Here is a 14,564-nt window from a genome sequence, read left to right as displayed (position 1 = left end):
CCCCTCCTCTTTGCTGTAGTTGCATAGCAACTGAGGAGCTGCTAGCTCCAGTTGTGTTGTGGTGGGAGCGTGCTGCACAGGGGAGGCACTGGCTCAAGATTAAGCTGGTCTCTGCTTCAATTATGAATGGGTTTCCACTGCCACTCGGCTCTGAAATGGCACCACTCAGATTGATAAGACACAGAGGAACTCTTTGGCACACTTAACTCTTTTACTTCTCCCCCTTAAAGAAAGGGGGGGTGAGGGGGGTTGCTTTAATCAGAAGTATTGAACTTAAATGATTAGAGGAAGTAAATGAATAATTAACTGGCAGAGGAGCCATGCTATGATAAGACCCTTGTTGATGGGAATATGTGAGGTTAATGATTGAGGTCAGACCTGAGAGCAAATTAAAGAGTCTCCAGTCTCACAAAGCTAGCACTTCACCAGTAAATGGAGGGGGGGTTGCTGTCATGCTGTGCGCTGTGAGGGAGGGGGGTATGAGAAAGGGCAATGTGCTTTCTTGTAATCCTTTACCATATTTAACTTTAGACTTGAGGAAATCGTGCAGAACTACCAACCAGCATTCCTGGGAATGGGAACCAGCAATCCAGGAAAAAAGAGCAGCCAAATGTCTCATCTCCGACTTGTATATATATATTTTTTTATTCTATTTTATTTTTTTTTTTATTATTGCAACCAACTGGAAGACAATACATCACATAAACATCATTGTAGTTTTTCAGAAAATGGAAAACAAAAATAAAAACAACATTTATATATTTTTTTTTTGCCACGGTATTGGACAACGTTGATATTTACATGTAGTGATGAAATAGGTCTCGAAATCATTCTTTGGCAATGTGATTGCACAATAAGGAGAAAAACTGAACATTTACTAAAAGATAAAAGAAAAAAAACAAACAAAAAAACAAACAAAAACAAAAGAATACCCGGGTGTACTCTGCATCACATCTCATTTTGACATCTCTAACCTATGGCTTTCTGATACTCAGCTCAGACAGTTACTGAAAAGAGATAAAAACAACTAAACATGGCAGTATTGTAGGTCGTTTTTATCAGAGACAGCAAATTTAAAAAGCATACAACAGAATGGCAACAATTTCTTTTTGTTTGGCAGGTTTTGTTTCGGGGGCTTTTCAGGCAGTGTTGTGGGTTTTCTTCGCAGGCGTTAAAGACTCGTACTTGTAGGCCAGGAGTCCATCTTTCCTGCATGTTGACAAGTGAGCCAGAGGACAAAAAAGATGGTTGCTAAAGCAACATGCCAGCCAAACTCGTCACAACACTGAATTGTTATATGAAACACAGCAGAGTGCTTGACCCGGGCCATGAGGGCACTCAGACAGATATCAGACAAGGAGACGGATGGCACACAACCACAACACTGACGCTGTTTCCTATTTTTTTTTCCTTCCTATTTTTTTTTTTTTTTAAATACGTTGGCATGGATAGAGAATGCAAAGCCGGTGATGCATGCTACAGGTGGCGAAAAGGACTGTACCAGCGTTTGGGACATGCATTTTGTTTTCCCGCTTGGCTCGCTGACAATCGCTCAGCATCTATTCAGCTTGAACAAAAACCTCGTCTGGCTCTGCTGCTATAAACAAACCCAGCCCATGTTTGCACCCATGAAGCTTGCTTCCTCTTGACTGCTGCATAAAAAAATTAACATTCATGCATCCCTGTTAAGCCAGTCTACATCAACATGTTGCAATCAAATTGATGTCATGAGGTGGGATGTGCACACGTCTTGCAGAGTGGCAAAACATTGAAGATAAAAAAACAAAAAAAACAAAACAACCTCTGATCATCAGATTGGGCTCTTGCAGGCTTGACATCCACAACGGCAAGTCTTTTTTTTCTTTCTCCTTTTTTGTTTAAAAAACAATGGGTTAAAATACTGTTTGCAAATTAGAAAAACAAACTGGTCATTCATGACATCTAACTTCCAGGTAGCCATGTTTTGTGTTTTTTTTTTTTTTTTTTTTTTTTTTTTTTTGTTTGTTTTTGGATATGAAGTTTCATTCAGGACACATACAACGTTTTCCATGCCCATCTGATTTGCACATTTACACTGAACAATGTTGATGGAGAGTTAAAGACACATGTACATTTACACACTTTTGAGAAAAAACAAAACGAAAAGAAAAAAAAATACTGTTATAAATAAAGACAGGCAACACTCTGTTATGGCAACAGAGATACAGAGGGCAGGCAGGCACAATGTTAAAGGGTGTGTGTTCTTGGGCACACAAACTCACACACTCCACAGACGTGTTCTTAAATAACACCGGCGGGTAACACTGAACACCTAAAAATCACTGTACAGGCAGAAGAAGACGGAAGCCCATCCCCTGAGAGGTGATTCTGCTGGCTGGCCTACGTAGCCTGAACCCGAAGCCCAGAGGTGGCACCCTCAGGGGGTGTGGGAAGGAGAGGACAAGGCAGGGGAGGGTGGGTGGGTGGGCATCTAATTGCAGAGTGATCTTCCTCATTCCTCCCTGAAGACGTGTCTTTGAAAGCCCGCTCAAGATAAATTAAATGAAAAAGAACAAAAAACAAACAAACTAAAAAAAAAAAAACAAAAACAAAAAAAAAAAAAAATCCAATATAACCACGGGTATAAGAATCAGCGGAAAAAAGTTTTTTTTTCTTTCCCCTAGGATCAAGGTTTATATGAAAATAAGTCATGCTTCATGCTAAATACATCGTTTATCTTACATGATCTTTGAATAAAAAAGATTTGCTTTTTATCTTATTTACAAGCACCCATGCAATATAACTGAGAAAGTCCTGCAGGTCAAATTGCTTCAATTAAGAAAGGAAAAAAATAAAATATTTTCTAACCTTTTTACAGAGTTGTCCGCACAGGACAAATTGCTTATATCTTTATGAGGGTAGAGTGAGGGTAAACAGACACGAACAGAAAAATTGAAACCCACAGTTCATGTATAGAGTTCTTGGACAGTGTCAGATAAGCAGGAAGGTTGTGGCAGCTACTGGTAGCTATGATATCTAGGCCAGGTGTCTACGTCTATGGACAGCTTTACTGAGAAACGTTTTGGGATGTTTACATTAATGCAACAACAACAAAATGAAGGAGATATTGCCTCAGACCCGGCACACTATCCATCTCTATGGTGATAAACATGACCTTTTTTTATTTCAATATATTTATCTTAAATACTATGAGTGCTCTTGAAATAATCCACGTCTTTACCCATGATGCTTTTAGTATAAGTGGCGTAAAATAATCTTAAGTGCATGATTATATATCACATTGGGTTTTACATTTATTTGACACTTAATGTCACTCTCTCTAGCTTTTTACTACTATGTCTTCGCTTGCTTTATTTAAAGAAAAAGATTTCTCGTCAGCTGTCGCATCGGCTACATGAAGCAACCCCGTATCTTTGGCACAGTCTCACATTTGTGCTCGTGGGTGTAAAGGAGAGTGATGCTCGGGAGCCTCCCGAGTCTCCGCCCCTCTTTTGCCGGGCATCACTGCGAGATTTGCTACAGGTTCACGTGGAAACGAACAGGTAAGCCAAATAAAAAAAAAAAAAAAAAAAGAAAAAAGAAAGAAAAACAGCCACTTCTTTGTTGCTGTGCTCCTCGGTGGGACTCTTGTCATTTTTTTTTTTTTTTTTCGGCTTGTCCAAATTAGTGACAGAACATGCTTTTTTTTATGGCTTTCATCCCCTTTTTAAACAACAAAAACAAAGACAACATGAGAAATACCCACTGATGTTAGTGTTGCTGAACATGTAGGAAAACATAGATTTTTGATATTGCCACAAATAAGTAGGATTCACCTAATGCCCTGCAGATAGATAGAGGGAGATGACAAGTGTCTGTTCAGATTAATGCTGTAGTAACGTTACCTGTTGACCTATTTGTGTATTGTACTGTAAGTGTGTGTGTTAGTGTGTGTGTGTGTTTTGCATGACAGTATTTGTTCTGTGTGTGTTTTAGTTTCTCAGGGCCTCTTTCTGCTCCTTCTGGCCCTTGGCGGTGCGGTTTGTGATGTTGTTGAGGCAGGCTCTGACCCCCGCCAGGTGGAGCAGTGACCCCGCTGCCTCCTTCATCTCCTCATCGTCGCTCTCCGGCGGTTTCTCCACCGCGCGCCGCTTCTTTAGCGGCAGTGTGTCGCTAATGCCCCTCGCTCGGTTTTTGGTCCAGGGCAAACTGCTGCCCGGCAGAGTCCCAGCCCCCGCCCCTGAGCTACGTCTCTGTCCGCGCAGGGGCTGCTGGGAAATGTAGGCGGCAGCGGCGGCAGTGGGGATGTGTGAATCCAGCGGGATCTCCCTGGGCTCGGGCTTAACGTCCGACTGGATCTCCACGGCGATGATGTCATCGTCGTCTAGAGGAGAGGAAGAGTCTTCGACCTGGGAGGAGCACAGCCTGCTGGGAGACTTGGCGGTGCTGTAAGTGTGGTCGTCCTGGAGGTCCTCGCCGCAGGGCGGAGGCGAATAGCAGGATGGACTGTCCTGTCCTCGGGTTAGATAATCTCCCAGGGATGATCTGCATAAAGTAAACACAGAGCAGGAGAAAATGTTGTTACTCCTGCTGTCACGCTACCAGCCAGGTGGCCCGCCTGCCTGTGTAAGCTTCACTCTGCATTGGGCCAGAAAGCACAAAAAGTTCAGGAGATAATCTGTCACCCTAAAATAGCCCCCATGGTCTCATGTGCACGTCTGTCCACTCAGATGAAAACCTCTAAAGCCATTTGCTGTAGAAATGAGCAGATTTGTTGTCTGATTATTGACAGAGTCTGTTCACCCTGTAATGTTTAGAAACTTGCTCAGCAGAAAAAAAGAAAAGAAGAAGAAACCTTGAAAATTAAAGTCAGAAAGTCACAGGGTGCAGCTAGACTTTATACATGGGGGGGACACAGGGTGGGTATGACTATCAGGTTTTTTTGGGGGTCACATACTAAGTAAGGAAATTATGGTGTTGCTCTCTCCAACACACACTCACATAAACTGCTGTGATAACTGGGTCATATTAGAGAGACATAAGTAATAATCTTTACATTAATAATCTCAGAAGTTCAGAAAGGTGCATAGAAATGTGAGTTCGTTGTTTTGGGGTGCAGTTTGTGGTAGTAAGGGGATCAATGGCTTCTTATTATCTGGTAGTGGTAGACTGGATCCTTGTGTCTGAACACGACTTATGAGGCGCACTGAAGGAAGCGGTCGACCTGCTGACTCTGGGGTTTGGGTCTGAACTGTGTCCTTCCTCTTTACAGAAAAGTCAGAAAAATCTCCCTTTCTCTCCATTCTCCTATTTTCCGGTACAAAGAGGACTGGCTACAGGCTAGATTTTTCCACACTTGTATGCCACAGTTTACTTTTAACTACAAAATAAACTACCAGCCTTGTTCAAACTGGATCATGTATCTCTAGCTTAGGATGCATTCACACTGGCGCTGTTTGTTCCGCTTTAAACAAACCCTGGTCCGCTTCCATGGATAATATGGTTCATGTGGACTACAGTGAATCCACAATTGCACTTTGGTGTGGGCCAATTAAGCAAACTTTGGTCCACTTGAAATCCGGGGTTCTGGTTCACTTAGAAAGTCACTTTGGTGTGGTTTGCTTGCAGTTTGAATTGAAACGGACCATCCAGTGAACCAAAGAAAGGAAGTGATGTAAGAAGCGTTGTAGCGCAACATGCTGGATATGTCGCTGCCTCTCCTGCTGCTCATACTGACAGACTCTGGTGAAAACGTTATTAGGTTTTCAGTTGGAATTTATGGTTTGGTCTGCTTCAGTAAAGTGCGGTGTGAAAGCAAACTTAACAGGTGTGAATTTTTCAGAATTCCCTGCTCAACTGAACAAACTTCCCCAGACTTTCTGGTGCAAATGCACCTTGAGTCAGCACCAATTAACTTGGACACTGAGGTACTCTTTGAGTATTCTTTATAGTTTTTATTCAGCTCCAATGTGTAAATCTTGATTAACTGAGTTGTGTGTATGTTGTGTTGATGTGTATTCCCTAAATACACTCACTGATAAAAATATGAAATAAAATATGACATGGTTTCCTCAAATTGTCTTCAACCTACTTCCTGTGCTATCATATGACTACATTAGCATTGTTACATAGCTTCATGCTAACATCTGGTTTATACTTTTCATAAGGCTGGTAGTTGTACCTGCACAGGGACAAAATCTGCAGCCAAATGTCAATATTTTTAAGAGACAACTGATTAGGAAAATACTTTAAAATTTCCTTCAGACTGGTGCAGTGACTATCGATTCATGTCTGGAAAGATGTTTCTGTCCTCTTCTCCCAGTGACCTGTCAATCAATCAAGCACCTGGGGTGTCCTAGCAGAGTTCAGAGGTGGCGAGTGCCCACCTGGACCACCCCTCTGGCTCCGCCCCTGACATGGTGACAACTCTAGAGGACCATTTAGCTACGTCAGAAAGGGGCGGGTATCCTGGCAACTCATAAATCACCAGGAGCATCAGCAGCTCTCCTCAAGACCTTCTTCCCTTCAAAACTAGAGAGTTAGCATATTAATATCTTATAAGAAAAACATGCACCCCTCACAGTGATCAAATATTCACTGCATACCTTTAGTGAGCCTTTGGGTATGTTTAATTCATTATGCGGTGCAGACCATCATACTCTTATGCTCTTGTGATGGATGTGCATGTCCATGCATGCTGCACAATGTTCTTTGAATCATGAGGCCTCTCCCTCTAATAAACCTGTTTGTGTGTGAGAGATGGTTCTATAAACACACCTGGATGAAATGTTTCCACACAGCTGGGATCGTGTAAAAGCCTCCGACTTTTCTACATAATAAAGATGTAATTATATAAACTATCAGTGGAAAATTTTGGTGACGCATCTGTTTTTGTGAATGTGTGTGTGTGTGTGTGTGTGTGTGTGTGTGTGTGTGTGTGTGTAGGTGTGTCAGAAAGGGGATGTGTTTGTGCAGGGAAAACCCTGGTTGGCATTAATTATACGGTTGAGGGCAACAGGAGTAAAGTTTACCAACCTAATGGCCGAGGTTCTGCTCCCCACAGGGCTCACAGGCAGGGGTCGGATAACCGGGAAGAGGGCCTGGCTCCTGACACGGGCGCCATTTTGAATCACTCCACGGGGAACTAAAAAGAAAAAAAAAGCAGCAGAAAACTTACAAGCTTTGAAAAAGAAGCTATTTAGATATCAGCCATGTGCAACTCTGTTTCAGAAAAACAGAGGGAGTGCCTCCCAAACTTTATTGGACCTCGATAAGATGGCGGGAACGGCTCAATGAGAATTCCCCGGCTGTCCGAGGAGACCAACTGGGCAATATTGATGAGCAAGGCGAGGTTAAATTGAGCGGGAAAGTGTCATAAATGAGTTAAGGCCGCTGTGATTCATTCAATTACCAACGACCGCTGGGCTCGGCTAAATCCAGTCTGTCTGATGCTGTGGGCTGAACAGCCGCTGCTGGAACCTAAAGGGGGATTCTGCAGACTTTACAAACTGAGTGATGCATTTGTTTGGTTTGTAACTTAATCAAAAACGACCTATTCAAGGCACTGAGTTGAATTATAGTACAAACTTATACACATACAACTGCTTTCACCTCTTAACAACAGCAAATATCATATATTTACCTTAAAAGATCGCCAGCAAATACTTTCCTCCCGTGACTCAAGTAAAAATGCGAGGAAACAGCAACAAAAACAGCCACAAATGTACATTTAGCTTCAAATGTTTTGGCTTAGAAACACCCAGTAAAATTATTATTTTCCTAAAAGCTTCACAGTGATTTGATCATGAAAACAAATAGTTATTAAATGATGCAAATGAGGTGATTAGTGGTTCTGACTTGAGTGTTTGTTTTGTCCAACATTTGAACAAGTGAGATTATTCATTTTGCTATAAATGAATAAACTTCCTGACTAATTGACAGACTAACACAATTTTCTTTTACCTCCATCGACTTGGAGGTGATCTACTGACAATTCAGAAAAGCATGCATATGTTTTAATTATGTTCTCAGACTGCTGTAAATGTCAGAGTGAATTGTTCAAGAGACCCTCAGTAGACCTGCCAGATCAGACCAGGGTTGAGTTACCCTCCTGAGACCTAGCGTCTCCACACAAGGCCGTCACATATTCGATTATCTGCACCATAATACTAAACTCTGTGAAACAGGAACCTGTTGAACATTTATACTGCTATTTGGTGGTATCGTACAATATTTTGTTTTTCAAATTAAATTTATGTTTTAATCTACATCATATATAATAAATAATGTATAATCACAAAAATATGTATAACCATAAATGATAAAATTCTATTTATTGGTTGATCCTAACCGCAAATAGTTCAAACAAGATATTTTTTTTTATTCAACAAAAAAACCTGATATGAATCTGGAGCATTACATCTAAATACCACGTGAAGTTCTCTAAATAGATTCAATAGCCACTTTATTAGTGTAATTGCTTGTTAACACAAATAGCTAACCAGCCAATCACACAGCCTAAAGCAAAGAATTTCAACTACAGGCCCACCAATATAGATGGCAAACATATGATGGATTAATATGAGTTCTTTTTATATTTGTGTTAGCATGCCACATGAGTAAATACAGGCTGAAAAGTAAAAAAAAAACAAAAACAAAAACGGATGAATCTGTACACTTCCAAGTAAAACAGCAAGAAACTGGTATGGTTCATTATTAGCTACTATGGTCATCATGTCGGAGGAAAGTGTGAATACAGAGAGGTCACTGAGAAAACCACACAGATATGATGTACAGATATCCCTGTCAGAGGTGCAACACACAGCCAAGATGATGGAGCAGCTTTGTGACAAATCCTTGTATATCCTCCAGAGGCCCACTTGCCTGGACTTGAAAATCTGTTGGGACAGTTGAATATCAGGGTTTACATCCCTGAAGCAATTTATCAGCTGGTGAACGCAAGAATGCAAGCAGCTCTTACACCAATTTTAGTTTTAAAATGTAATATATGTGCAGTTCAAGAAAAGTTCAAATTTTAAGGGGATTTTTTTCTTTTTTTTGTAAAGTTAAACAAGATGTCTGAATCAGACTGGATTTTGCTATTATATAGCAAGTATGTGGACTTAAAAATCAAAGAAATAAAAAAGGTTCAGGAGTTATACTGCTGGCAATGTTCAAATGGGGAAAAATGACAGAGAATGAATTAAAAGAAAGGCTAAAGTTTCCAGTGAGCTGATGTGGAGCGATACTGAATCATTTTATGGCTCAAATCTTTCGATTAAGAGTATAAAAGTATTACAGTGAAAGAAAAAATGAAATATGTTAGACTTGAAGCATACATTCATAATGAAGAGTGAGACATTGACTGTGATTTTATTGATTTTTATGGTTTCTTAGACTCCTTTATTATTTGTATTGCAATTTTATTATTATTATTATTATTATTATTATTATTATTATTATTATTGCTATATTTGATTGCTGGCCTGTCTTAATTATTTTCACTGTGGTGCACTTTGTTCAGCACTGTTGTTGATTTGAAAGTGGCGATTTATAAATTAAGCGATATGGTAAAGTAACACATTTCTTTCAAATGCATAATAAATACAGAGATTAATCTGGTTAGCTTAGCTTAGCATGAACAACAAAACAGATGAAGTGGCACTTTTATACTTTGTTTATTTTGCTTGGATAAAACCAACAAGACCAACATATTTATTGGTGATTTTAACTCTCAGCAAGATACTAAAGGAGCACATTCCCTAAAAATGTCCAAGCTGTTCCCTGATATTTCTGAATAACACTTTATTTTACCCAGAGGAATTAGCTTGTGGACTAATAAATAAGATTACCTACTTGAGGGAGAATTAATAAAAAGAAATAATAATAATAAAAAGATGTTTAAATTTCCTTTGGGTATAGGTGGATGCTGTAATGTTTTCTCACTCTTAACAAGTGTCACAAAAAAAAAAAAAAAAAAAAAAAAAAAAAACAGAAGACATGCTATAATTAAATCAAATGCTCACAACTTCCAAATAAAAATGTGCTTCTGAAGCAGTTTCAGATTTTCCATTGAGGTCACAGTCTTTCTGCTGGTGTCCTACTTCTGTTCAAGACTGGACTGTAGCCAAGGGAACATCTACGTAGCTTATAAGACTTTAGAGAAAATAAGAGAACCAAAAGCTTTCATTATTCAAGGCTGGCTGCTCACCATAGCCATCCCAGATTGGTAAAACATCTGTCATTTTCATCTCTAGGGTCAGTTTGTGTTTCGCAGATGATGACCTGCTGTTTCTTTTGTCTGCCGCTGAGGCATTTGTGAAGGTGCAAATACAAACACCAACACACCACATCAAATTACTGCAACTACAGCCTTGTTTATGTTAACTCTATGCCCCCAAAATTATATTTATGAATAATATTACAATAAAGATAAATTTAAATTCTCCCTATGAGTCACAAGCTCATTCAAACTTACAAAGTCCCACTCATACCCCAGTCTTATATATTTGGTTCATGCTCGAGCACAGAGATGCACAAATGCTAGATGAATTATGATTGAGTTGTTTGTGGTTTTGTCATTTTAAGTGTGTTTTGTGGCCTTTCTCTTGGCCAGCTGTGTCCACAGTAATCTTATTGACTGCAGTTAGCGTGGCTCTGCCCCTGATATCTCCAGCTCTGCTCTCCATAACCTTATAAGTAAGTCCCTGCACAGAGTCTCTTTTGTAATCTTGATCACTTGCTTCATGGCTCTATGTGTGTGTGTGTGGGCAGTGCATTAGGTCTCCTCGGGTTGACATGCACCCCACCCCTCCTTTCCCCACCTCTCGCTCCGGAGTAGGGCTTTGGGTTGCCATGGCAACCATTCCCCTTCCACATGCCACAGAGTGGTAGATCATGCATCAGAAGAGAAAGTGATAGAGAGGCAAAAGAAAAAGGGGGGGGGTTACCAGGCTCTGTTTGACACAGACTTTTATAGCTCAGAGACATACTCCTGACCACTGTTTACCCTTGACACACACACACACACACACACAAATTGCAGTAGAAGTGAAGGCAACTTTCCCTCCTGTCTCCATCATTTCCGTTTTCTTGGTTACATTTTTTCAATAAATCCTTCTTTTTCTTCCTCTGATTCTATCTACTTGTAGATTTTTTTCTTTCCCCCTTCTCTGTATCGATCCTGGTGTCATTCTATGTATAGAGGTGACTCATATCTCCAACTGAGCATGCATGCTGTTTCTGCAGGTAAAAAGCCTGGGACATATGCTATGGAGACGAGGTGGCAAACAAAACTGAGAAAGGCCAGGCAGGGCTCGGTAAGCGCAGCTCCATCTCAAGAGGTTTTTACAAGCTCAAAGCAGTTAAAAGACAAAAAAAAAAAGCCTTCAGATGAGCTGACAAGAGAAGGAGTCTGTCTGCATCTACGACTTTTTCCTAGAGAGAAAATATCCTGTAGTGTGTGTTTTTCCTATGTGTGGTCAGCTGCTCTGCCTTCTCCGTCTGCTTCCTGCATCTTTGGCTGCCGCCTCTCTCTTTTCCAGGGCAAATGCCTCCCTCCCCTCTCAGCATTCATCCTTCTCTGCTCCCTTATTAAATGAGTTCCACATGGTCCTGCAGGCTGCAGTCTCTGCACGGCCAGCAGAGGACTGCACATGCACACACACATAAAGTCTTATGGTTCAGAGGTCGCTCCCAGCAGACCCTGCAGAATGCACCCGTTTGAAAGTGGCCTCTCATTCAGTCAAAACACCTCCTCCCTGTCTATTTGCCTGCTTGGCTGCTGTGTTAAACGGAGAACAGTCTGAGGGCAGGACGAATACTAATGCTGCCTGACTGGCTGCCTGACTGACGGGCTGGATTGCTGGTGGGACGAAGTTGCTGGAAGTTAAACTGGACGGCTTGTCTATCTGACACTAAGTGCTTGCTGACTGACATGTCATATAACTTGCAGAGGAAACTCAAAACATAAGCATAATTTGAATCCCGTAACTTTATAAGCCTTTCTTTACATTTAGTTTTTTCTGCTGAACTTAATTTCATCTGATATTTTTGTAAATGATTATATGAACTCTAACATTTAAGGGTGTAATTTAACTTTTTACTTAAATGTTTTCTCCATCAGTCTGCTACCTGGAAAACCAACTATGCATTATATTAGAAGAAGAGAATTACTCATTGTCCAACCAGCTGATATAAACAATATGTTGTGTTGCTCTTCTCATTTTAAAAAGTAGGTGCAGTGATTTATTGATATGGGAAAATATAAATACAAATGCAGTTGAAGGTCAATATTTGGGATGACCACCTTGTTTCCTGCTTGTTTTCCTGCTACAGCACACCTGAATCAGATTAAAGGGTCAACATGCTCGGGCAGAACTTGACAGCAAGTTGTTGAGGAGAGCCAGGAGCAGGGAAACATCTAAAACCTGCAGGATGGTGGCCCATGAAGACTGGAGCTGGAGATCCCTGCACTACAGAAATTAGTTCAGGAGTATCTGCTAAAGCTTTTGCTGTTTGGACATTTCGTCCACATGGAACTGGTGTTATAAGCCTGAAAATGCAAAATTTTTAAACCAGTTCACAAAGTGAATAAATCTGAAAATACTACAGGTTTGTTACCATCTTTACAACCATAAGCATCTATTTGAACTGATGATGTTATAGTCCCAACTCTCTCTTAACCTGGATGCACGAACCAACCAACAGCTACAACTATGGAGACCAACAATGTTCATGCTGCACAAGCTACTAAGCATTATCTGGCTTTTGCAGCTAAATCTGTTAAAAAAAAAAAAAAAAAAATCTCAATTTGGCTCAATTTTCTGCCATCTCCTTCTTCATATGTTTATCCGCGTCTTATATTCTGTTTTTATTGTATCCCTTTACGAAGCCACTTCTTGAAACGATTCTGTCTTTACAGAAGACTTTTAAAACCAAATCTGTCTCTATGTGAATGTAGCCTGAAGCTCCAGATGCATCTCTCAGGTCCTCTGCTTTATTTGTTTTTTTCTTTCTTATTTCTTAAGGACATCACTTTCAGGTGCACTAACTCAAAGATGTTCATTTTGTCTTTTTATCTCAATGATATAAGGATTTAAATGCTGCCTTTGTGTTCGATTTTTATCTGATAACACACGGCGGGGGCGTAGCCGCCCTAGCGTATCTGATAGTTTTGCTGGGACAGTCACACCTCTGGAAAACACCTGATAACACGTCAGCAACACGTCAGCGGACAATTCTGAGGAATGCTGCAGGTGACAGTCGAAACATGTCAGGTATGTTAGAACATCCTATTATTATTCCCTGAATAGAAAAAAAATCCCTTATGACTTTCAGATATGATTCCTCAACAGATAGTTTTAATACTTCCTCTTTTTGTCCACAGTTTTTTGTAAAGACACAATAAATGCTGTGCTCACATATTCCAAGGTTTCAACCGATAGCTCTTTGGAAATCACATTGTTGGTACAAAAATATTTCTCAATGTCTGTTGAACTGTGTTCATTTTGGTATTTTTGTTCCACAACTAAAGAAAAGAAAAAGGATAAATGCATCTTTTTGACAGGCTGCTGGTAACAACGTTTCTAAAGATACCACTTAAAACTTGTTCTTTGGTAAGTTGTCTTTTATGTGTCAACACAATACTCGTTCATAGCACGATGTTTTTTTAATGCTTGAATGATTCAAAGCTCAGAGCTATGTGGTTTCATAAAAATCACATTCCTCTGAAAATTGTCAGGTGCAAGGACTGGACTGGAAGTGAGTAAAAAAAAAAAAAAGCAACCAATGTTCTGAGATAAACTTAAAATTTTTTTTTATAAATCCTGGAGAGACGTTGCTTACGAGCAATTTAAAAGATTACAAGAAGGTCTGAAAGTAAAATAGGAAGAAATGAGGGACTGAAGACTTTCAGCATAGTGTCCCATTTCATCCATCAATTTACTAGTAGGAAACACTTTCAGTGTTGCTGTTTGAAATATATTAAATTATTTTATTTACTGTAACACTGCACCAAATCTGACAAACTGAGTTGAACTATTAAAAAAGACCTTATAGATCAGGGATCACCCACTCTGGGATATTTCCCCGTTGCACGAAACCTAATTCAAATAAAATGGTTCTCAAACGGCTTTTTGTTAAGCTCTGCACAAGTCTCTTAATGAGTCATTCATTTGACATTTGTGTTGCAGCAGATAAACATCTAAAACCTGCAGGAAACTGGCCCAAGAGGTCAGGAGTTGGTGATCTCTGACTTAGACCAAGCTAAGTTTCTATTATTTGGCCAACTGAATGGTGAACTTTGGTGCTTGTGCGTAGGGATGGGTAATGATTTTAGTTTATCCAACTACTGTCTCGATATGCGGCCGTTTTGTCTAAGTCAGCACCTGCTTGTACTGTGTTACTACTAACCACAAATCTAAAATAACACCTAGCAACCTGCCAAACATGAGTTAAATTTCCTTTTGGTAGAGAAGATTGTTGGCGATGAAAGAGGAGGTGAGACAAAGAACAAGAGGATGTTTAGTAGAAAATTGCTTTTAGGGTTGTGACTGGATGGTGATCTCCCAGACAAGAAATAGAAT

The 14,564-nt window shown here is 40.1% G+C and overlaps 1 protein-coding gene across 2 annotated transcripts in view; it reads right to left on the bottom strand.

Annotated features, from left to right (window-relative positions):
• Positions 1–620: 620 nt before the first annotated feature.
• ches1 (checkpoint suppressor 1) overlaps positions 621–14,564 on the bottom strand; it is a 79,614-nt gene continuing 65,670 nt past the window's right edge. For both annotated transcript variants that reach the window (XM_041975908.1, XM_041975909.1), the window contains exons 5-6: positions 7,015–7,123; positions 621–4,524 (exon numbers count right to left, since the gene is read on the bottom strand). In XM_041975908.1, coding sequence (XP_041831842.1) covers positions 3,972–4,524; positions 7,015–7,123 — 662 coding nt within the window. In that variant the 3' untranslated portion in view covers positions 621–3,971. The remainder of the gene's footprint in view (positions 4,525–7,014; positions 7,124–14,564) is intronic.

Source organism: Melanotaenia boesemani, chromosome 22, assembly GCF_017639745.1.
Source record: "Melanotaenia boesemani isolate fMelBoe1 chromosome 22, fMelBoe1.pri, whole genome shotgun sequence".
Lineage (NCBI taxonomy): Eukaryota > Metazoa > Chordata > Actinopteri > Atheriniformes > Melanotaeniidae > Melanotaenia > Melanotaenia boesemani.
Note: the sequence above shows the minus strand (reverse complement) of the source record. Positions and strands in the feature narration are given on the sequence as shown.